General features: G+C 53.4%; 2 protein-coding genes across 7 annotated transcripts in view; one reads left to right on the top strand and one right to left on the bottom strand.

The window, feature by feature from the left end:
• UBN1 (ubinuclein 1) overlaps positions 1-21,546 on the top strand; it is a 48,697-nt gene extending 27,151 nt beyond the window's left edge. For 2 of the 5 annotated variants that reach the window (XM_060123158.1, XM_060123159.1), the window contains 6 exons: positions 1,806-1,856; positions 1,955-1,997; positions 3,114-4,337; positions 5,395-5,638; positions 5,915-6,086; positions 7,962-10,086. In XM_060123158.1, the coding sequence (XP_059979141.1) occupies positions 1,806-1,856; positions 1,955-1,997; positions 3,114-4,337; positions 5,395-5,638; positions 5,915-6,086; positions 7,962-8,037 (1,810 nt within the window). In that variant the 3' untranslated portion in view covers positions 8,038-10,086. Of the gene's footprint in view, positions 1-1,805; positions 1,857-1,954; positions 1,998-3,113; positions 4,338-5,394; positions 5,639-5,914; positions 6,087-7,961; positions 10,087-14,531; positions 14,655-15,137; positions 15,271-21,170 lie in introns of those variants that run through there. The other 3 variants (XR_009535307.1, XM_060123160.1, XM_060123161.1) reach the window with 3 other exon arrangements.
• The window catches only part of PPL (periplakin), a 43,340-nt gene continuing 29,831 nt past the window's right edge, over positions 10,240-23,748 (bottom strand). For both annotated transcript variants that reach the window (XM_060123157.1, XM_060123156.1), the window contains exons 10-22: positions 23,253-23,375; positions 23,012-23,158; positions 22,225-22,376; positions 20,827-20,924; positions 20,502-20,659; positions 19,393-19,571; positions 19,174-19,312; positions 18,228-18,421; positions 16,776-16,926; positions 15,939-16,022; positions 15,115-15,231; positions 14,523-14,615; positions 10,240-13,762 (exon numbers count right to left, since the gene is read on the bottom strand). In XM_060123157.1, the coding sequence (XP_059979140.1) occupies positions 11,105-13,762; positions 14,523-14,615; positions 15,115-15,231; positions 15,939-16,022; positions 16,776-16,926; positions 18,228-18,421; positions 19,174-19,312; positions 19,393-19,571; positions 20,502-20,659; positions 20,827-20,924; positions 22,225-22,376; positions 23,012-23,158; positions 23,253-23,375 (4,293 nt within the window). In that variant the 3' untranslated portion in view covers positions 10,240-11,104. The remainder of the gene's footprint in view (positions 13,763-14,522; positions 14,616-15,114; positions 15,232-15,938; positions 16,023-16,775; positions 16,927-18,227; positions 18,422-19,173; positions 19,313-19,392; positions 19,572-20,501; positions 20,660-20,826; positions 20,925-22,224; positions 22,377-23,011; positions 23,159-23,252; positions 23,376-23,748) is intronic.

Below are 23,748 nucleotides of genomic sequence, written 5' to 3' on the forward strand. Positions count from 1 at the left end.
ACCTGCATCCCCTGCATTGGAAGGTGGATTCTTTACCACTGGACCACCAGGGAAGTACCCTCTACTGAATTTTTCACTTCAGTTACTATACTTTTCAGCTCCAGAATTTCTTTTTGGTTTCTTTTCAGGTTTCCTGTCTCTTTATGGATATTTCCATTTTGTTCACATGTTATTTTCTTGACTTTCTCCACATCTTTCTTTAGTTCTTTGAGCATCTTTAATACAGTTGTTTTTGTCTAGTGTATCTGCCATTTGGTCTTCTTTTAAAAAATTAATTTTATTTATTTATTTTTGGCTGCATTGGGTCTTCGTTGCTGTGCAAGGGCTTTCTATAGTTGTGGCGAGTGGGGGCTACTCTTCATTGTGGTGTGCGGGCTTCTCGTTGCTGGGGCTTCTCTCATTGCAGAGCATGGGCTCTAAGTGCGTGGGCTTCAGTAGTTGCAGCACGCAGGCTCTGTAGTGTGGCTCACGGGCTCTAGAGCGCAGGCTCAGCAGTTGTAGCACACGGGCTTAGTTGCTCCGTGCTGCCATTTGGTCTTTTTCAGGGACAATTTCTGTTGATTTGTTTCTTCTCCTTTGAGCAGGCCATATTTCCTGTTTGTTTGTATGCCTTGTGAGTTTTTGTTGAACACCAGACATTTGAATCTAATATTGTGGTAACTCTGGAAATCAGATTCTCCCACTTACATAGGGATTGCTTTTTTTTATATACTGTTTTTGCTTATTGGTGGTTGTTGTTGTTGTAGGCTGTCGCTGTGTTGAGGATCAGCCTGATGTGTGAACTTAATGTGTTACTCTTAGGTCATTTCTGAACTTTTGCTGGTACACGCAGTCACTTTCTAATTTTTCCCATGTAGGTAGTTTTTTTTTTTTTTTTTTTTTTTTTTTTAATGTCTGACACCAGAAAGGGGAAAATCAGAAAAAGGAGGTTAAAAGGTGGTGCCAGCCCTTTAAATCCCCTGGCAGTCACTTCAGCCTGAGGTGCAACAACAGCTGTGTGCACCTCCCACCTCTGTGATCAGAAGCAGTGATCAGCCATCAGAGCACAGATCCCTTATCTCTGGAGACCAGGGTCCTTTTTGCCCACGCTTGTTTCCACAAGCTGTGTGCAAGCTGCTCCAGGAATACTTGCACAGGCCGCTGGGTGGGGGATGGGCAGCTGCTACTATGTTGAGACCTGAAATTAACCACAGTTTACTCATCTAAGTCTTCCCCTGGAAGTTGTAAGCTTTGAACAGCCTCTAGAGTTACCGAATAGTTCCGTCAGATGGATTCTGCCAGTGTAATGTTGTCCAGGTGGGCAGACCATTCCTGGTGCTTCCTAATCAGCTGTGTTCCCAGGACCCTCCCCTTGGAGCTAGTGAGTGTTCTTGGTTGGGCAGGCCTTTTCTTGTCTCAGTGTCCCTTTAAATAGAATTGCTCTTGTCACTTACAGATTGGACTCCTGAAGGTACATAGGGGAGGGCATAAAGAAATTTTTGTTGTTTCTCTGGGAAAAGATAATGCCATGGGTCACTTCACATTTTTACTTTTGGAGAGAGATGAGAATAGGCAGTAAGGAAAGTGCTCGTGACTTTAGGGAAAAATCACTGTGAGAGGTTTGGGGGCAGACCCATAGCTTGTTTTGGTGAATTCTAGCTCCTTGGCTTTCAGGTGGCCAGTGCAGCTACTAAGGCCCTCTCACCAGCCCACTGACATTTAATGAGTGACAGCCACTGAGTACCAGGGAGGTGACGAGGCTCTGGAAGCAGAGTCTGCTTTCAGGGGGCTTGTGCAGACTTCCCAGTGTTCTCTGTTTGTTCCAGGACTCTGTTTAAGGAGAGCAGACGAGGCCACGGGCACCTGACGTCAATCCTGTGAGTGTCTCAGTGTTTTCACTTGTCAGGACTACTGGCATTTTTATCTCCTTCGTGGATCTCCTCTGAACCTTTCCTGTGTTCATTCCTTTGAACAGGGCCAAGAAGAAAGTAATGGCCTCTTCCAAAATGAAGATGAAGGTGAGTCAGCCTGCCCAGGTCACATGTCATCTTTTCTCATCTCTCTGCAGCCATGCTCCTGGCAGCTCATTGAACTTTGCTGGTCTTGTAGATAGCTCTTTGGGATTAGGTTGTACCAAGAGGCAGCCTGGCCCACAGGAGTGGCCTGGGGTCGACAGGGCAGAGACCCGAGTCGGGCCACTAGTGCCCTTCAGCCCCAGTTCTAGGAAACAGCACCCACCTGGTCAGTTCCTGGGGTCGTTGCAGGGTCATGTGAGGTCCTCCTGACAGCCCTCTGAGGAGTGATGAGCTCTTGCAAATGTGAAAGTGTCACATTGTGAATTGTCCTAACCTCTTATGGAAGAGCACCATCCTAGTGAAGAGCAGGTGAGCCTGGATCTGCACCAGGCAGGGCGGGAGGCTTTGTCCAGTTGACTAGCAGACGCAGAGGGGAGTGTGACGGTTGGAAACTAGAGACTGTGAGATGACTTTGATGTGGCAGAGATCTCAATGTAGTAAAAATTGCCATTTCACCAAAATTCTTGCCAGTTCCTGAGGCTTTGTAGTGCACTTCACCATACCTGAACAGTCCGAGGGAACAAGCATGCAGATCAGTTATTCCTAAGAGTCTGTTGAGCTCCTCCAACATCCTTAAGACACACTGCACCAAGTGCTTGGGAGGCGGGAGTGACAGGACAGACGCCGTTCCTGAGCCCACGGAGGAGACAGGTGCCAGGGAAACCAAGGAGGGAAAGAAAACTAAGGCAGTTCCCCTGCCCCATGTCATTCTCTGATTGTGGCTAGGAGCATTGAGGTAGTGTGAGGGCCAATAGGGAGAACATCTCTTTGCTCGAGTCTTGTAGTTTTTCAGAAACAGAGCGAAGAGTTTCCCTGTGGAGGTGTGTGTGCATGCCTGGGTCAGCCCAGCCCCAGCCCCAGGCGTGGGCAGAGGGTGGCGGGGTTGCGGCATTTCCAAGTTCACGCATGCCTGGCACCTGCTCCTTTCTTCCCTGGCTTTGTGATCACACAGGAAAGCCCGCTGCTTTGTCTTGTATTCTCATGCGTATGTCCTGTCAGCAGGGCCAGTGTTGGCATCTTTGGACATTTGTAAACATCGGCCTTTCTGCTTTCCTTTAGGAATCATCGACTAAGCCTGATAAAAAGGTTTCCGTCCCATCAGGCCAGATTGGCAGCCCCCTTGCTTTGCCTTCAGAACACCTGGGAGGAGGCCTGAGCATTGGGGCTGCAAACAGGGAGCTCTCATCCCAGGCATCTGGCAGCCTTGCTAATCCTGCTCCTATCAACGTGGAGGACTCGTTGGATGGAGACTTGATCCGTAATTCGGCCTCCTCATTGGAGGCTGTGTCCAAGGAACTGGCTGCACTGAATAGCAGAGCCAGCGGGAGCTCTGAGTTCACACTGCCTGCACCCTCAAAAGTGCCTGCAGAGAAAGTCGCAGGTGTTTTATGTACAGAAGAAAAAAGGAACTTTCCGAAGCCCAACCCTTCTTCTGCCCCACCACCCTCTAGCTCTCTGCAGTCACCCCTCAATTTTCTGGCTGAACAGGCTCTGGCACTGGGGCAGTCCTCTCAGGAGAAAAAACCGGAGAGTTCTGGCTACAAAGAACTGTCCTGTCAGGCTCCCCTCAGCAAGGGCCTGCCAGAAGTGCAGCAGTCCAAAGCAAAGCACCATAGTTTGCCACGGACGTCTCACGCACCCCAGGCAGGGGCTCCTGTGCCCAGCCCCCAGGTCAAAGTCTTTCATGCAGGCACTCAACAGCAGAAGAGCTTCACCCCCCCAGCTCCGTTTGTCAGTAAGCTTCAGGGCCCAAAGCCTGCCTCCCCTCAGTGTCACCGTTCCCTCCTCCAGCTCGTCAAGACAGCTACCAAAAGCCAGAGCTTCCATCCTTCCACGCCAGTGTCTTCAGGAGGCACACCAGCCTCCAGCAGCAGCTCTCATAAGACCCCAGCCTCGTCCTCCACTGCCCTGAGCCATCCAGCAAAACAGCACTCAGCCAGCTCTTCAGGGCCGTCTTACAAGAACAGTCCCTTTGCTGGCTCTATCTCCAAGCACGGGGTTTCTTCTGGCAGCTCTTCCTCTGGAGGAGCACCAGTCCAGAGCTCTGCTTCTGGGAACTTGCTCCCTGCTGTGCAGCCTCCTTCCACAGGACAGTCCGCCAGCCGACCCATCCCAGGCTCTGCAGTGAAAAAACCACCTATTTCCCAGAAGTTGACCCTGGTGGCCCCTCCAGGTGGTCCAAATGGAGATTCTAGTGGGGGGACCCAGGGAGTGGCCAAGTTACTCACCTCCTCCCTGAAGCCCAGTGCGGTGAGCAGCGTGACATCGTCTACCTCCTTGCCAGTGAGTACCTTGAAGCAGCCCTCCCCTCGTGGGCCTTGTGGGCAGGGCTGCTGGCCTTGCTGTGGTCAGAGAGTGAGATCTGACACTGAAGGTCAGGTAGGAACAGAGCCCGGAAATTGGAAGGAGGACTGGGCTTCCTGTTTCCAGGTTTCTACTTTTCTGGTGGCAGGACTCCCAGGCAGAGCCTGAAACTTCTCCTTGGGAGGACGAATGGAGGGAAAGGACTTTGTCAGCACCATGTTTGCAGGGAGGCTATGGATCTGGATGGCATAGAATGAGCTAGAAAACTTTCCTTTCATAGCCTCCTGCCTGTCCATCTCTCCAAACAAGTAAATGAAATGCATACTGTCTCTCAGATCATTAGTTATGTGGAGATATTCATGCCCTAGGAAGATCAGTACCTTCTAAGAATGATCCTTTGATTGGGTTTGGAAAGACTCTGTAGGTCAGACAAAGGCGATTTGACAGAGTCCAGTGGTTTATGAGGTTTGCCTGTAGGTGATTACAAGAAGTTTGGATGCAGGTTGGGAAAATGAGAGCGAGCTTATTTTTTTCTCCATTTTTCCAATATATAAGACAACCATGTGGTTGCAAAGGACAAAACTATAGAAAGGTGTGTTGAGCAAAGTTTCGCTGACCTGTGCCCTCCTCCTACACACCCCCTGTAACTGTTCCTTAGTTTCCAGGTTTTTCCTGTTTCTTTCTAAAAACAAAGATTAATACTTACAAATGTGTGTGTGTGTATGTTTTATGGATATAAGTATACACGTACACATATTCCTATATACTTATATTTGTGGGTATCCTTCCTTTTCTTTCTTGCACAAGGAAGGCATATTTAACACCTGCATTTTAAAATGAACTCTGTTCTGGGAGCCCTTCCATGCCAGTTCACAGAGACTGTCTTCCTCCTCCCTTTGGGGCCGCAGTGGAGGGTGTTCCTTTACAAGGGGTGGCTTATGTGCATGTGTCCCCCCAGGTATGCTAACAGGTTTGGTTTGTGAGTGAGCTCTGTATGGGGCTGGAGTGCTGATCCCTTTGTGTGCTTCCTCCCCAGAAAGGAACGAGTGGGGCTGTGCTGCTGACCAGCTCCTCACCCTTAAATCTACTGTCTTCATCCTACAAGGCAGGCAGCCCAAAGCTGCCTGGGGCCTTGAACTCGAACCCCTTGGGAATTATCTCCCAGCTCCCCCTCCACGTAATCTCCTTTAGCGCTGACTCCTCCGCTAAAGCAGGGGTCTCCAAGGATGCCATCGTCACAGGCCCTGCCCCTGGGACGTTCCACCACGGCCTCGGCCACAGTAAGTGTCTCCTTCCTCCCCACACTGGAGGTAAAGAAGGTGCCCCAGTGCCTCTGTGTGACCCACAGGTTCTGTTGTTATGTGCTGGGTTCCTGTGTTTGTCTGGTGTGTAATCGTGGGCAGCCTTCCCGGGGACCCTGCTGAGCCACCCCCTTGGGGTTTCCATCCAGAACCAGTGCAGTAGGTCGCCTGGGGCTCTGGAGCACCGAGGCTGCTTTCCACTCCTGTCTTCAATGTGTGTGCTTTGTTCTTCTCTCCCTTCCTGTTTCCTCTCAGGTCTCCTGGCTGGCTTGCACTCCAGCCCGCCCCGCGGAGCACCTCTCCCACACGCTGCCGTGTCTACCCACATCCCACAGAGTCTGCCAGGTAATTTCCAGGTGGTCAGAGGGCCACACGCACTGTGGGCCATTCCCCTCCCCCATCAGAGGCCTTGTCTGCTGCCAAGGACGTAAGTGTCTGCCTCTCGTTGTCATGTTGTGTGGGTTTGTCCTCTGAGGCTCGGCTCTGTGGGTACTCAGACTGAGGGACACAGGCTCTGTCTACCGCTGTGACATCTCCCGGGTCAGCCTTGCCCTCTGTGATCACAGAGGAAGTCATGATGGCCACAGGCATCATGGCTGAGGAGTTCCCCACCCATAGCTCAGCATTTTCTCTTTAATTAACAAAAACTAGAGGGGTAATGGTGCTGATTTCCCAAGGGCTAGTTGGGGCACTACCGGCCTTTAGGTTCACACTGCTACCCCTTCTAGGGGGTACCAGCTAACAGAAGACTCTAAATTTAGTTTAAGTAAAAGGGAAAGTCCAAGTAGCAGCAGCAGGTGACAGTGGCAAGGCTTCGGGAGGGACCCTTTTCCCTGATGTCAGCATGTGTCCAGGAGAGGAGCAGCTTTCTCTTCAGTCCAGGTGTCAACGCAGAGATTTGGGATCACGACGTGACTGAGGCAGCATTCCCTGGGTCTCCTCTCCATAGAGCAGTGCCTTTCAGAAAGGGACTGGCCTACGGCCCTAGGTTCATAGCTGTGAGAAGACGGCCCTGAGCCAGCACCTGCACAGTGAGTGGTCTGCCTTGCCCTGTCCTGGGACCTTGGCCCTTAGGCACACGTAATGCAGTACTGCTGGGAACCCTCACGGGATCTCTGTTTTGGCCTGCTGCTCTTCTTACTGCTCTAGACCTGTTCCAGAAACGACCTGGGGGCTACATTGCTCAAGGGAGAGCCATTCTTGAGGAAGCCGAGCCTGGGTAGCCCTGGTGGACGGGTCCTGGGTAGATGTAAGGCGGGGAGCTGCCCAGCTGGATGTGCCTGGGACCTGCCGTGCTGAGAGCTTTGGTCCCGTGTCCGCCTCCAGATGTGCCGTGGGTCCCTGGCCCTGTGTCCTGAGGCTGACACGTTCATAGTGACTGCCAGAGGCCAGCTGGGTGCAAGAATGGACTGTAAATCCCCAAGATGGAAATGTTGCTTTCTCAGAGAAAGAAACGGGGGTGCTAAGCCTGTATCAGCAGTTACTCCGTTTTCCTCTGGAGAAGCAGTCAGATGCAGGGACTCATTCCGCAAGCTGGTGGTCACAGAGCCGTCCAGGCGAGAGCTTGTGGCTGCTGAAAGATTGCACTTTCTCTGCTTTCCGGAACACTCTTTCAAACAGAAAATAATTGAAGAGCCATTGAAAACGTGACCATTGATCTGTGGTATTTTCAGCAAAAAAGGGAAAAGCGTTTTCTTGTACCATTTCCTACCTGTTTTTCCGCTGGGTGTTGAAATGCTATCTGAAAAGCATCTATGCTAAAACAGGCTATTTGAATATCTCTCTTTTAGACATTCTTTGCGTTGTAGGATTACACTGAGTGATTGTCAGTGAAAAGCTGTCTGCTTGTTCCAGCTGTGACTTGTATCTGCTTTGCTTTCTTTCCCACGTGGACTCAGAATGCTAGTGCCTTTGAGCTTGTCCTTTTAGGACCTGAGTGTCTTTGATGGTGTGGATGCTCACTGTGCTTTTCAGTCCTCACTATGGAGTCCGGCTCTGCCTGGGGATGACAGCTGTGGCTGAGAACTGGAGTGGCCCGTGTTGCACAGCAGAGCCGCGGTTCTGTGAACACGGTGCTCAGCCAGCAGCTGCCCTCCCAGTGCGCAGCACTCTGCACCACTGCAAGGAGCAGCACACTCAGATAACCTGCCAGCGTGTCCAGCTCCTTTGAGCCTTAGAACATTCAGTGTTCAGGGGCTTTTGCTATTTAAGAAGTGATCCCCTTGAGGTTTGGTTACTGCTGCCTTAAGGGAATCAGAGATCCTGAAAATCTTACGCTCTGTTTTTGCTTACTCTTTTTCAGATGCTTCTCAGCTTCATGGGAAAGGGCCCAGTGTGCCACGGAAATTGTGACTTTCAAGGGAAAGGCTGGAAGCTGAACGAGTAGGTCTCGGAAGTCGGATAATAACTATGCTCTTTCTGCCATTGATTTTCTTCTGGAGAAGGCGTGAGTGCTAAGTGGAGCGTCTCTTGGCATGTGTGATGTGCCTTCAGTTAGGCGAGCAGCCCCGTGCTTCTCTGGAGGCCCTGACCAGCCTGGTGCTCCAGGCCTCTCGCTCTGTTGCAGACAATCGTCGGAGGGGCAGCGCTAGGCTGGGGAGCGCGCCGGGTCGTGTTCAGAGCTCTGGTGGCGGGGCAGAGCAGGTGGCGCGGCGCACCTGTGCTTCACATCTGCCCGACCCCCTCACATTTGGTCAGAGTACCTCATGGCACCCTACTGGTCGGGGCTCCTTCTGGCCACAGTGGGCTCCCTGGATGGTCACGGTGTCCGTCCATCCTCAGGCTGTGTGCTCAACAGGACAAACCCAGGTAACATCACAGCTGGGAGATGTACCTTGTTCTTTGAAAAATACACCCAATGTGTGCTCATCGTGGGGGCCCGTCTCTCCACTGAACATGACAATGAAGCTCTTTTAGAGAAAAGACCTTTGTAGATTCAACAATTGTGGTAGGATTTTTAAAGACACTTATTTTTGGCTCAGTTTTCATCCTTACCATTAAATGCATTGGATAGAATGGGACTATTCTTCGCAAGTCATGTTGTTCCTAGGAAAACATAATTCCAGTGCCTTTATGGTGGAGCAGAATTAGACACACATCCATTCAGCCCTCTGAGTGGATCTCAGATGAAGACCTTTTTTAAAGATATGTCTGTATTTAAGACATAGTTTGAGTTTTTTATGGTTGCACATCATAATCTGTGCCGTCCTGACTTGAAGGTCATCTGGGCCCACAAATCCCAGGTCCCAGTTCAGCCAGGGCCCCCACTTTGTTTTTCCAGAGTTCATACAGGTGGACTGCAGAGCCCCAGAGCCCTTCTTCATCTCTTCGAGGGCCAAGGATATGAGGGGTTCTAAGTCGCAGGTAGACATTCCAGTTTATTTAAAAACTATTCTCAGGCAGAGCTGCAGGAACAGGCCTCTGTGAAGCATCTGCCATGTAGAAGCAGGCCTGGAGGTCCTGGCTTTCCAGGCAGCAGGGCTATGCATTGACTTCAGGGTGACATGCTGACGAGCTTGGAGAGCACGTCAGAGACAGATTGGGACAGTTACCCGGAGCTCAAGTCATCCCACTGTTCCCACTCACCCAGTGGCTGCTTCACAAAGATTTTTACGGCACTTGCCTGTCCTGTGAAGTCTGAACTGACTGCTCTAGCTAAGTGATTTCTGATACGTTGAGAGTAAACAGCCTCCTCAGAATGTACGCCTGTGTGGAGACACGGGCAGCTCTCTTGGTTCCTGACTCCCAGGTTACAATGCTTGGTAACTCACGATTCACACAGAGTTTGCTTGGTTTCCAGGGGGAGCAAGACCTCTGCCAGCTAGTCGGCCAGGCCTGTGCTCTTTTTTACATAAAAACCAACATGTGTTTCACATTGGGCTAAGTGGATTCCTTATCCCTTTATTATATCTATTTTTTGCAACTTGGGTTTCCAGTTTACAGAATAGTCTTAGGTAGTAGCAAAAGAGCCAAAGAAGAGATTTGTATTGCTGAGCTCAGAGCCGCGCAGAGGCCGTCCGTGAACGCTGAGCAGCAGGAGAACACCCTGGTTCCCTTCCCTGCAGTGCTCCCTCCTCCCCGAGCACCACTGAGTGTGCGGCTGGAGCAGGATACCCTCATTCTTAGGAATCTAGTGATGCCTCTTGCCTCAGGGAAACGTTTCTTTGATGGGGAGTTTATGAGGTTTCTTTTCCTTGTTGATGCTTTATTTGTGGTAACGAAAGAGTGAATGACTTAAAGAGCCACGGCAAGGCAGGTCTGTTGGCGGAGCGGGCTCGTGGGCCACGAGCAGGGCTTTTCTTGCCGGCGTTTCTTGGGTGTGAAAGGGCTGTGGCTTTCATGCAGCGACTATGTTGGTGTTGGGGGTGGTGTGGAAATTGTTAATCTTGTATAAAACCACCCAATAAATTGTTTCAAGGTTTCCAAAACATCATTTCTCATTTATTTCCTTTTACCATATTTGCAAGTAATTCTTTCTCCCATAGGAGCTGGTATGTAGGGAACATTCATTTTGGCTAAAAGCCAAGAGGGTGTTGGAGACTAAGCCTCACATGCAAAAGAGGAAGAAACACACCATGATATTAGAATCAAGCCACCAGGTGTTTATTTTTGCACTATAAATAGAGTTCCCTATTACTTCCCATTTTCTTACATAATACGTGAGATACAGAGGACCCGAAATTTGTTTGGTAGAAAATCAACTGTGGAGTTTACTAATGGCAGTGAGATAATAAGCAGGACTAGGCACCAAATCTAAGGCTAACAGCAACACAGTCCACTAGGAAAGTACTTTAATTTCAAAATGTGAAACATTCCCCGATGGTGCGTTTTCTTGGGACAGTATGGCTTGACAGTTAAGCTTCATTCGAGCACCAGGGTCAGATGCTGTTCTGGTTTCTTTGCGCCTTTTCTGGCATAGAGCCCAGATCCGTCTCCCCAGAAGGCCTCTGATGAAGAGTCGGCTGAGCCAGAATCCCGAGGGGTGTGAATGCAGGTTGCAGGCCTGGGGAGCTGTTGCTTTGCTGAAGCAGGGAGGCCTTTCTGCCCTAGAGTTTCCCGTGCTGGGGTGTGGAGGTCAGTGCTGCATGGAGTGGGCTTGTCCACCCCAGTTGTTGGTCGTCGTGTGCTTTCGCAGTTTTCAGTTGCTTCCAGGTATCACACCTGGAAGGAGTCTGTTTATGGGACTGTGTGGGAAAAGGAGAAAGACGAAGGGCACTGCGGGTTTGAATCATCGGGAGATGAAGCAGGTCACTCACCTGGTTGGATGACGGTTCAGCAGGTGCCTGTCCCGCTTGTGGTTGAGCTGTGCTCTGAGCAGCTGGGGGGACACACGGGGTTCTGCACGGATTAGGAGCTGCACGGGGCCAGGGAGGAAAGATACCAAGGAGAGTACTGGGCAGGAGAGAGCCAACATCTGCTTCCAGGAAGGTGAAGGTGGGGCCGTGCCTACTTCTCCCCGGACACTAGGACGGCCAGCTCCTGGATGGACATATCCTTGTTGATGTAGCGGTCGTACTGGGCAGGGGTCAGTCTTCCGTTCTGTAGGGCCTCTTCGATGGAGAACTTCTTGCCAGACTTCCTGTCATGGATCACAGAGGACTCCCCGTTGGGACCCTTGACGGAGATTTCCTCCCAGTCGCACTCCTGGCTCCTGAGTTTCACAAACATGTTCCAGTCGATGAGGCCAGCCCGGTGGGCTTCCTCTGGGGACAGCTCGCGGCCCGAGTCGGGGTCGATGACCACGATGGAGCGCCGCAGGTGGTTCTCCCTTTGTTCCCGCTTGATGGCCACAGAGCCCAGGCGTCGCTGCAGCTCGTCGATCTCCAGGTCTTTGTCTCTAGAGAGCTGCCTGAGGTCATCCAGCTCCTGCTCCAGGGACCGGAGGCGGCAGTCGAGCTGCGCCCCAGGGTCTGCCGCCACCGGCATGCTCCTTAGGCCCTGCGTCTCCGCCACCGCCATCTCGATTTCGGACTGGAGCCTGCGGGCCTCGAGCTGCAGGCTCTGCCGCTCCAGCTGCAGTTTGTGGTTCTCTTCCCTCAAGAAATCCAGCTCCTTGGATGACTTGGAGTTACAGAACTCCAGCTCCGACAGCTTGGCCTCCAGCTGGCTCACCTCCGCGTCCAGCTCCCTCTTGCTCTGGCTCTCCGCCTCCAATCTGCTCTTTAGCCTCTGAATCTCCTGCTCGGTGTCACCTCTCTCCACCTGGATGCTCTTGGAGAGGACCACCTTCTCCTTGACCTCCATCTTCTCTAGGTGCTCCAGCTTTTTCTTCAGGGTCTTGAGCTCATGCTCCAGGACCTGCCGCCGGTGCCGCTCTTCCTCCAGCTGCAGCGCGAGCAGGGTGTGCTCCCGGGCCTGCTGGGGGTCCTGCTGCAGCACCACCTTCTGCTTGAGGGTCACCTTTTCCCGGGCCTCCCCCTCCTCCAGCTGGGCCAGCCGCTGCTTCAGGTGCTGTACCTCCAGCTCGGCCTCCCTGCGTGTCTGCCGCTCGCGCTCCAGCTCTTCCAGCTGGCACTCCAGCTCCGCTCGCCTGCGCTGTAGCTGCTGCAGCTCCCCGCGGAGGCCATCGATCTGCTGCAGCTCCGCGTCGATGCTCTCGGTGAAGGCGTTCACCTCGGCCTGCAGGCCCGGCTCCTCCTCGTACCTCACGACCTCCTGCTGGACCATCTTCTCCTTCACCTGGGAAAGCTCCTCCTCCTTCTGTTTGATTTTTTCCTCCTGGGACGCCCTCTCTATTTCCAGATCCACTTGCTTCTTCTGCTCCTGTGACAGCTGGGCCCTCAGAGACTCCACTTCCTCTTTGGTCTGGGGGTCTTCCTGGAACTGCAGGATCTCCTGGACCACCTCCTTGGTCTGCACCTGGGGTTTGGCCTCTTTCAGGGACTGGATCTCCTGCTTCAGCTGGTAGATCTCCAGGTCACACCTTTCGATGAGTCTGGTCTTGTCGATGATCTCCTCCCTGAGCCTCTGAAGCTCTTTCTCCATCTCGGGGTCAGTCTTGTACTTGATGATCTCCTTCGTCACTTCCTTGACCTCCACCTGGGGGCCCCGCCTCCGGAGCACCTCCAGCTCGCTCTGGTAGCTCTTCAGCTGCTCCTCGGCCCCCCGGTACTTGCACTCCTGCTCGACCAGCTCCAGGCGGAGGTTGGCCACCTCACTCTCTGCCTTGGGGTCTGGCCGGACGATCTCCCGCACTTTTTCCTGCACGACCACTTTGGCATTTTCCTCCTCCAAGGCCCAGATCTTTCGGAGCAGCCCCGTTTTCTCCCTCTTGTTGGCACGAGCCTTGGCGGCCTCGTCCTCATACTGGCGTTTGAGGTCACCCACCTCCCTCTCGGTTGCCACATCCTTTTCCACCTTGAGCACCTCCTTGATGATGATCTTGCTCTCAGCCATGGCCCGCTCCTTCTCCAGCCTCTTCAGCTTGTCCTGGAGGAAGCTCAGCTCCTCCTCCTGCTTCTCCCTGAGCTGATGCTCCCGTTGCTGGTCCTCCTGCAGCTTCCGGAACTCTGCCTCCAGCTGGGGGTCATTCTGCAGTTTCACCACATCCTTCTCGGTGACCTTCTCCCGCACCTGGTTCTTCTCCTGGGCCAGGGCTGCGATGCGCTGCTGCAGGAGGAGCACCTCTGCCTCCCGGGTGCCCTTCTGCCGCTGCAGCTCCTCCAGCTCCTCCCGCAGCCTCAGGACCTCGTTGGCCTGGGTTTGGTCCGGCTCGATGCGCAGAACCTCCTTGACCATGTACTCCTGCCCGCCATCCCTGGCCTCCTGCTCCAGGGCGCACAGCCGCAGCTGCAGCGCCTCCAGCTCCTTCTGCAGCAGCTGGTTCTTGCACTGCTCCTCCACCAGGGTCTGCTGCGTCTGCCGGAAGCTCTCCTCCAGCGTGGGGTCTGGCACCTTCTTGAGCACCTTCCTCACCACTGCTTCCTGTGGGCTCTGGTTCTGCAGGGTCCGGATCTCCTCCTGGGCGCTCCTGACCTCATTCTCCAGCTGCTGCCTCCGCTCCGCCTCCTCATCCAGCTCCCTCTGAATCTTCCACGTCTCCTCTACTTCGGAGCCCAGCTTGCCCCTGGGCAGGGCCTCATGGCTCATGCCTGCCTCAGCCTGCTGGGAAGGAGAAGATAGCGCAGGGTTAATGCCGGACTTTGCATGGCCCGACCCCACCTGGCCACCCACCAGAGGTCAGACTGCTTGTCCTGTGGTCCCTAGGGGACCCCCTCAGTGCCGGGTTCGCTAGAGTCCTAGGCCTCCTTTTGAAAATGGTAAAACAACTAGTTTAAATGCATCTGGGAAAATATTTTAAAACCACAGAAGAGTGTGAAGCAGAGGCTGTCTGTCACCGCTGGTCCTGTTCGTACAGGATACTGTCACCTTTGAGACACGTATATTTTTGCATGTGACACATATTTATTTTTTCCACACTAACGGTGTTGCCTGTTCTGTTCCCTGCTTGTTGCACTTATGAGAGAATCTGCAGCGGCACAGAGAGTGCTACCTCGTCGTGTGACAGCTTCGTCATTTTCCATTGTGTGGACAGACCCTGGCTCAGTCGCACACCCATTGCTGGTGAATACTGAGTTGCTTCCACTTTCTTAACTATTACAGTGTTGTCGTTAACGTTTTGGGCTTTTAAAAATAAGTTACCTTTTTCTGGGTACTCAGCAAATGTTTGAGGGATGGGACATGTAGGTTGGACTCACGTCCACAGGGGCACAGGCGTGGGCTGGCGTCTGCACTGGCGCCACCCAACCCTGTTCGCAGGGGGACATGCCCACTGGTTCACAGACTGTTTCTCTGAGGCACAATGAGTCTTATTTCGCAGCTCTTGGGAAAGTTTTGAATAGAATGCCTTACTGAGATCCATTACCTGTCTCAGGAGATTCAGAGCAAACTCCAGATTCTGCAGCCTCTGTCTGTTGATGGCATTAACTTCCGTGAACTTGGCAGCAAGAGCCGTTTCCTACAGGAGAGCAGATAGGAGTCAACAGGCTAAGCGAAGGTAAGCTGGATGGTGTTTGCAAAGTCTGGCATTTGGGGAGAGAGGGAACCTTCTTGCCCCTTCCTACCTGGAGTTCTACTACAGTCTCATCTATAGGAGAGAAAACTGGATTTTGAGTCAGAAGCCTAAACCCCCAGCAAGTGACCTTGAGCAGGTCTGTCTCTGAGCCTTAACGTGTTCGTGTATGGAAGGAGCTGATAACATCGGCCCTCTGTGTGTGTGTACTTACTTAGGGGGAGCAGGGGGAGTCCGTGGCTCTGGCTCAGATAAACCCAGCAGGCTGTCTTTCTAGGCATATCCATGTCACCACCCCAGAATAAGTTATCTCCTCTTACTGAACCTGTTGGCACCCAGGAGGGCTCTTGGGCCAGTTTCCCTATTGTGTGTGCGTCTCTGAGGCCTGCATGCCGTGCTCTCTGGAGCGAGGGAACCCCGAGAAGGCCTGGCCTGCAGAGCTCACCTCTTCCCTCACTTTGGTGGCAGGGGACTGGAGCCTGGCCCTCTTGCTCATGTGGCTGCTTCTTCCATTCTCCAAGTCAAGGAGGGACCTGAGTTTCTCTGCTTCCAACTCGTAGTCCTGCGTGAGACAGACGTGGCAGAGGGCAGACAAGAGCAGGTGAGACCAAAATGTTCTTGTGCCCCTTCCAGCTGACTGCAAAGGTCTTCTGCTCAGCCACACCCTGTTCTGCCTGCCAGGAGATTTTGATAACCATAGATCCATCAGTGGTACGTACCTACATCCCTGAATAACATGTGCGACGAGAAAAAGTAGGCCCACAATCCCCCTCCGTCCCCAGAGCATGCTCCTTCCAGGCCTTCCCTGGCCTAGAGACTACGGCATTCTGCTTTCTTCATTGAACTCTGTACCATTAGAGTTATGGCTTTTCTCATGTTGCCTCCTCCTAATTCTCCTGTGGATCAGTTTGATGACTTTAACATCCATTGTGTGGTCAGGTGATAATTTACTAGCTGTTCCTCTGCTGTTGGACATTTAGGTTATTTCTAGTTTGTCTGTTTTGCTATTGTAAATAATTCTGTTGTACAATGATTTTGTTAATCCCACATTATTATTATTTCATATTATTTCCTTTAGGATAAATTCCCCCAGTTACTGCTTTACAGTAGAAAATCCTTTTCTGGTATTCGATGCCCAGTACCATCTTGTTTCCCAAAGGCCTGTGCCGGTTTGCGTGGCCGCCAGCAGTGCCTGAGGACACCCCGCCAGACCAGCTGGTGGGAAGAGGCCCTGCTGCTTTACACTCTGGGCAGGGTGTCACGTCTCACCTTGACAGCTTGCTGGTACTGCTGGGAGTGGGCGTAGACTTTCTGTACTTCCTCTTCCCTTCTTGCTATCTCATCTAGCAGGTTCTGTAAAACAACAGAGACTTTGAAAACCAAAAATTAAAAAAAAAATCCAAAACCTAGATAGAGTAGCTGGATTCCTTGGAGTCTGGAATTCTTCCATAGCACAAAGTATAAGGAATGGCTTCCCTGTTTACATTTGTTTGTTACAAAAGGCAATTCTAAGGCCCTGTGAAGAAGGGCCAAGAAGATAATCATCTTTGGCAGGAAAGTTGTGTTTACTGAGTGCATCGAAATGTCAGGCACTGTTCTAGTATCTTTCTTAGATTATCTCACTGAATCTCCCAACATCCTGTGAGGTAGGCACCGTCCTCACCTCCTGTTTATGAACGGGGAAACCCAGGCACAGTGCTGCGCAGTGACTGGCCCGTGGGCACATGGCTAATGGGGATGGGAGCAGGATTTGAGACCAGGCTGTTGGGCTTCCTGTTCCTCGTCCTTCACCCCAAGGCCCTGCTGCCTCCTGGGGAGCCAGCACTCTGGGCTTTGGAAATGGGTTTTTCCCCGAGGGCTCCCCTGTGTCCCTGTAGCTATTTGCTTATTTAGCTGGCTTGCACGGAGTGTCCACTCTGGGCCAGGCCCTGTACCGGGCACTGAGGACGGAGAGGTGAGGGAGACCCCGTCCTTGTTGTCAGAGACTCGGGTGCTGGGAGCCTGCCTGGCCAGGACCGCTGCCAGGCCCCCGTCCATGAAGGGGCTTGCTAACCTCAGACCCGCCTTGTGACCATCCTCCTGTGAACGCGGAAGTGGCCTTCTCACCTTCTGGTTGTTCAGTTTGGTCTCCATCTGGCCGAGGCCGTCTGTCTCCTGGGGCTCGTAGCTGGGGATGTGGGACAGGAACTGCAGCAGGCGGTCGCGGCCACTATAGAAGGCGTCGTGAGCAGCCCGGGTGCTCTGCAGGCTCTGGACCCTGTGGGGCAAAGCCCGTCAGGCCTTTGAGCTCTCAGGTCTCACTGAGAGCTGCCTGCCGTCCCTTTTTAAAGAGGTCATCAAAAGTAATTTAACTGGAAATAACCTAAACGTTCACCAGGAAGGGAGTAGTTAGATAAATTATGGAATATTGTGTTGGAATACTGTGAGGCCTCTGTAAAGCGCAGGAAGGCCCGCCTGTGTGGACTCACAGGGATGCCCACTGTGAATTCTAGGACCTAAATAACTCATGGATCCAAGGGGAAATCACAAGGGAGGTGAGGAAATCTTTTGAACTCACTGAAAATAAAAACATCAAAATTTGTGGGACACAACAAAAGCAGTGCTTAGTGGGAAGTATGTAGTTTTAAATGCTTAGATAAGAAAAAAAAGAAAGCTTTCAAATCAACAATCTAAGCTTCTACCTTAAGAAAGAAAAAGAAGAGCAAATTGGACTTAATGTAAGCAGCAGTAGGAAATAATAATGAGCAGATGTCAGTGAAACAGGAAACAGGAAAACAGGAGAAAGATCACTGCAACCAAAGCTGGTTCATTGAAACCATCAATAACGTGATAAACCTTAAACATAATGATTAGGGGGACAAGAAGAATAAACAGATACAACAGAAGAAAATACAACATCAAGAATGAGAGAGAGGACATTCCCTCAGATCCTGCAGATAGTCAAGGATAAGAGAATATTATGAACAATTTTATGCCAATAAACTCAACAACTTGATGAGATGGACAATGTGTCCTTGAAAGACACAAACTTCTGAAGTTGCTCAAGCATTAGATGACCCAAATGGTCCAATATCTATTAAAGAGGTTGAATTTGTAGTTAAAAAACCCTCTTACACACAAAAAAACAAACTGCAGGCCCAGATGGCTTCAGTGGTGAATTCTTCCAAGCATTTAAGGAATTAATACCCAGTCTACACAAACTCTTCCAGAAAACAGAAGAGGAGGGGGGAACACTTACTGACTCATCAGGCTGGGAAAATATACGACAGGGAAAATAGCAAGACACACTGTATGTGGTGTGTTGTCATTCGTACATTAATTACCTACCCCAGCTCATACAGAATGTTTTTGGAAGGACACACAAGAAACTGGTAGCAGTGCTGATCTTGGGGGAAGGGTTTGGTCATTATAATCCCTTTGTGTATTTTATCTTGTATATATACTGTTTTCAGAAAGAGGAAATTACTTAGAAATCAAACAGCCTTCACTGCTGTCTGCAGAAATCCCACTTTGGTGCCTTAAGGCAGACTAAGCCAAGGGCCCCCGCGGTCCCCTCACCTGAGCTCCACCTGCTGGCAGAGGTTGTCAAAGCGCTGGCGCAGCTTGTGCACCTCAGCCTCCTGGCGCTCCAGGTCCGGGCAGTGCTCCTGGAAGCGGCTGGCCAGCGAGCCAGAGCACTGCTTGGCGGCCTGCAGATTCTGCTCCACCTCGCTGAGGAGGGCCTGCCGGGCCTGCAGCTCGGAGGCCATGGCCTGCCGGGGCAGAGGCAGATGGCAGGTGCTGTGGCCAGAGCTCTAGGGCCCGGGATGGTGCTCCCCAGAGCTCTTGGGGCTGCCTGCTTTTAGCGGGTGGCAGGCCTGGACCTGGGCAGGGACCGGTGGTTTGCCTCTTGAGTTTCTCCTCAAACCCGTGGTCATTTCTGCAGTTTCCATTTTGTTACAATGACCAATACTCTGGGAAAACTAGCTTCTAAAACCCTGCGGCACACAGCACGTGCCTGTGACCCCGTGCCCGGGACTGGAGTGGCCTTCGTGAAGGCTCTGGTCTCTGAGCCTGTTTCCTGGGCTCTGAGGTGAGGCCCTCACCACAAGGGCAAGGGTTTTGTGAGGTGGTTTGTGAATAAGGGGCCTCCCACGGGCTCACAGACCCCAATGCTTAGAGCGGGCCCAGCGGCAATGGTGAAGAGGGCAGATGCTGGGCTGGGGCAGAGGCTCCTGTGCTCAGCTGATGCGCCGTGCAGGCATGTGGGTCCAGGTGACCAGATCTGCTTGTCCAGAGACACTGGGAATCGGGGGGGATTATGTGGACATTCGATTTTAAGATACCAGCACCTGATTTCCACAGGCCACAGAAACCCCGTGTACAGCTGGGACTCCAAACCTGGAGAGAATTGCTGCCCTGGGCCTCGGGCCCCTCGACTGTCCACAGGTGGGGTGGCAGGGGCGCCTGGAGCCCATGCCCAACTCAGAGAAAGGCTCCTGAAGCCCAGGGTCCCCAGACTCACCGCCAGCTCCTGCCTCTTGCTGTCCAGGGCATGGCCACTCTTGGGCACTGTGTCCTCCTGGGCCAGCTGGTTTTCGTATGAGGCCAGCACCTCCCGGCCCTGCTGCAGGCTCTTCTCCAGGCGGTTGGCGATGTCAACCCTGAGGACATGAGTCAGGAGTTGGGGGGCGGTGCTGGACCTTGACCCCGCCCGGCCTCCCCACTGCCCACCTGCACCCACTTCTCCTGGGCTGCGTCCAGCAGCTGCACCAGGCGCTCGTATCTGCGCTGGGTGTCCTCCACCCGCGTCCTCAGCAGGGCCGCACTGCCACTGTCCGGGAGGGCCTGCATGAATGCCTTGCCCTCGGCCGTGCTGCTCGCCTTCTCGGGCTCGATGCGCAGCAGCTCGTTGGTGATGTTCTGTGGGGACCAGAGCCCCTCACGTTGACCACAGCCGGCAGCCACCCCCACACAGGGATGTCCTCCCCGGGGGGCCTGACTGGGGATCTAGGACGCTGGCCTAGGAGTCCGTGTTTGTAATGAGCATCCCTGGGAATTCTGACACAGTGGATGGTGACTCACGAGTGATGAATATTAATAGGTTCCTGTTCCCACTACTTCACACGGCTTTACTCATCTTTGGGGACAACTCCAATGAGGTGGGTACGACTCCAAGCAGCTTAGGAGGGGACATGGTGGGGCCTAGCCCCAACCCTACCTCTGTATCAGGCGTCCTCTGGCCTTGGCTCGGCCCCAACCAGACCAGCCCTGGTGTGAGCCCCGTCACGGGCCACGGCACTTCTCTGAGCCCCGTTCCTCTCCTGTAAACCGGGAACGGTGACGCCCATCGTGGAGGGCGCCGAGGACCCGGGAAACTGTGTGTGTGTGTAAAAGAGGTGAGGAGTAGATGGTGTTCATGCGGCTCATCTTACCCCATCCTGTCGAGGCCCCCTGAGTGGGGATCAGCCCATTTTACTGAAGACACTGAGGTTTGGGCTTGAATGGTGTCTGTGGTCAAGGCGAGTGAGCTGGCCCTGTCGCCCCAGAGCCCGTGTGCTGCCGGGCACCGCGGCCGCTCACTCAGCTCAGTGCTGATCTGCTCAGATTGCAGTCCTGCTGTTGTCAGCTCTGCCACGAGCCCTTTTTCCTAGGGGTGTGTCTTGGGGGCACCAGGCCTCAGGCACCTCCTCAATCTTTGGCCTAGAGCAGCCCCCCTCCCCACGACTCACGACTTCCTGTTACACGTGGCAAGTGGTCCCTTTTGAGCGCCAAGACACCCCATGGGGATAAGACCTTGAGCAGGGGCCCTGGGGAGCCAGTGGGCCAGCCTCTGCCCCCAACCTGGGGTACCTTGAGGTCCTTGGCCCGCTCAGCACTGTCCTGCACGGCCCGGCCCTGCTCCAGCGGCGGCCGCAGGATCCCTGTGATGGCCTTCTCCTGCCGGTCCAGGTCGCTGGCCACCTTGTCCAAGCCGGCCAGCAGCTGCCGGCCCTGCAGGTCAGAGACATCTGCCGGAGGGAAATCAGAGTCGGGTGGCAGTGGGGATCGTGAGGCCCAGGGAGGGGGCGTAGGAGGGCCAGCCTCCCCACCTCCACTGTCCCATCTGCAGCACAGACCCTGGGCCCAGCCCTGCCTCCCTGTCCCCCCAGAGCCTCAGGCAGCGTCTGGTACCCACCTCCAGAGTTCTCTGCCTTCAGCACCTCATGCCGCTGCTGGAGCGCTCTTCTGCTCCCAGCTGCCTTCTGCCGCAGGCTCTGGTACTGGCTGCCCAGGCTGTGACAGCAAAAATGGGCTGGGGACCTGGGGCAGCCCACTGCCCCTACTGCCCACTGACACAGGACCCTGGACTCTGGCTGGACAGACAGCCTCGAGGAGTCGGAAAGCTCATCAAAATGCTTTGAAAAGTTAACACGACACACGTAGAAAGGATTTGCTGAAACGCTGGTCTTTCTTTGCTCTTGGGTTCAACGGACCCCTTCTTTCCCTCCTTCCTTTCTTTGTCTCTCTTTTCTTCAATAGCAAGTCTTACTATCTAAAATTATCTTGGGCTTCCCTGGTGGCACAGTGGTTAAGAATCTGCCTGCCAATGCAGGGGACACGGGTTCGATCCTTTGCCCGGGAAGATCCCACATGCTGCGGAGCAACTAAGCCCGTGCGCCACAACTACTGAGCCTGCACTCTAGAGCCCACGAGCCACAACTATTGAGCCCATGTGCCACAACTCCTGAAGCCCGCGGGTCTAGAGCCCGTGCTCTGCAACAAGAGAAGCCACGACGACAAGAAGCCCACGCACCACAACAAAGAGTAGCCCCCACTCGCCGCAACTAGAGAAAGCCTGCGCACAGCAACAAAGACCTAATACAGCCAAAAATAAAAGCAAATAAATAAATTTATAAAATAATCTTGTTTGCTCGTTTGTTTTCCCCACCAAGATGTTACCCCTGAGGAAGCAGTACACAGTAGGTGCTCAATACATATTTGCTGAATGAATAAATTAAGGAATTCCTTGAATCACTCATTCAACAAAGAGTTCTTGGGTACTTGCTTTGTACCAGGTACTGAACAAGGCCCTGAAAATAGTAAGTCTCAAGGAGCCTCTGCCCAATGAGACTGACACAGACACAAAGCACCCTAATGAGAGCAGCACGAGCAGTGGGAGAAGGTGCTTGAGAAAGAGGCGGCAGCCCTTTTCCTGGAGCCAGGGTGGAGGATGAGGGGGCAATCAGGGAAGGCTTCACAGAAGAGGTGACCCCCAGGCTGGGTCTTCAAACCAAGAGGCCTGAGCCAACAGGTGGTGGGTTGGTGTGCAGGTAGAGGGAGCAGTATGTGCAAAGGCCCAGAGGCCCTTGCAGAAAAACCACTCCCTGATGTGTGCCCAGAGCCAGAGGTTCACACACAAGTCAGCTCAGCCAACAGGATCTGCTGCTGTCCCACTTGAGCCACCAAGGGGTGCAGGTGTGGGGATGTTAGTGGCATCCTGAGGTTGAGTTGGGGTGCCCAGGGCTGTGAACGTGGCCTGAGGGGCCCAGGGGGTGCAGCCAGTCCACGCTGGCTCCTTCCTTTACCCCTGTACCTGTCGGCCAGAGCCAGGGCCTCGGGGTCGGTGGGAGGGATCATGAAGCAGACAGCTGGGGCAGTCAGCTCATTCCCTGTGCTGTCCGTGAGGTCCCAGCTCTCCCCGTTGTTCCTCTGCAGGGTGTAGCTGTAGCCCCGAGAGATTAGGCCCTGGTGGGGACAGGCCAGTCAGAACACATGGAGAGACCTGCCCCACCTGGTGGCCAGGAGCCCAGTCACCATCTCAGCCCCACCCCTAACTCTGGGACCTGGGGAGTCTTAGCCTGTTTCTCAGATCCTCCCCAAGAGGTTCCATCATAGAGAGTTGAGAGGGGCCAGCACCAAGAGAACATGTGCTAGGTCTGCCGGCCTAGCACCCACCTGGATTTCCCTTTGGGGAGCCCCTGTGCAGTCCCAGCCCATGTGTTCTCGTACCTCCATTCCCTGACTTCTGGGGGTGGACATGTGACTCAGGTCTGGCCAATGAGAGAATGGCATCCCTGGCCACAGTGATTGGTTTAGGCTGGACACATGACTCAGAGCAGGCCAATGAGAACCTTCCCTGGGACTTCTGCTGGAATGACTGGGGCCACTAAGCTGGTAGGACAGAAAAGGCCAGGGCAGCAGGTGGGGTGATGCAGGGGCATTGGCAGAGAGGACCCCATGATGGAGATAAACACAGGCTCCTGAAATATTTGAGACCCTGCATCCAGCCATGTCACTCCTAAGGCCTTTCAGTGACATAAGAGGAGGCAGCTCTGGGCCCAGCTTGCCTGGGGCGCCTGGAGCACCAGGCAGGGGCTCACCTGGTCACTCTCAAAGTCACAGAGCGCCTCCACGGGGATGGGCTTGAATGGTGTCTCCCGGCGGTACCTGAGGGGTACCACCTGCTGCCCTCGCTTCTGCAGGCCCCGCACCTCATGCTCGTACTTGTCCAGAGCCTTCTCCTGGTCCTAAACATGGGGGGGAGTGCCCAGGTGAGATCACGCAGCCTTCCCTGGTCAGCAGGCAAGGAGCTGGGGAGGGGCCTGCTCAGGCATCACTCACGTCCAGCTCCCGCAGCATCAACTCAATCTGGTATTGGTCTTTGAAGTCGGGACTGTATTTCTGGTTCAGGTCTGAGTCCACCTTGCGCAGCAGCTCCTGGGCATCCTTCACGTCTTTGTGGAACTAGAGGAGACCGGGGGGCCCTGTCACGGACAGGACAGTGCTAGGACACCTGGGGCTAATCCTGGCTGTGACTTTAAGCCCATTCCCAGGTAGGGCTGGGCCTCCCACTCACCCTGAATCCATGGGATCTGCCACCTGGGGACACCCACAACCCTCCCCAGCCCAGCTTCCTGGGGGGCTTCACAGGGAGAAACCAGGTCCCTTCCCACCAATCCATGCAATGCCACCTCTATGACATATTGTTTTCATGTGTATACACCAGTAAGCTTAGGGTTCTTCTCTATTCCACTCTTCTCTTTGTGCTAGGGACACCCTGACTTATTCTAAGTCTTAGTACATGGAAGATAAGCATCCCCACTTGGTTCTAGGAAAC

The sequence above is a fragment of the Lagenorhynchus albirostris genome, chromosome 15 (genome assembly GCF_949774975.1).
Source record: "Lagenorhynchus albirostris chromosome 15, mLagAlb1.1, whole genome shotgun sequence".
Classification (NCBI taxonomy): Eukaryota; Metazoa; Chordata; class Mammalia; order Artiodactyla; family Delphinidae; genus Lagenorhynchus; species Lagenorhynchus albirostris.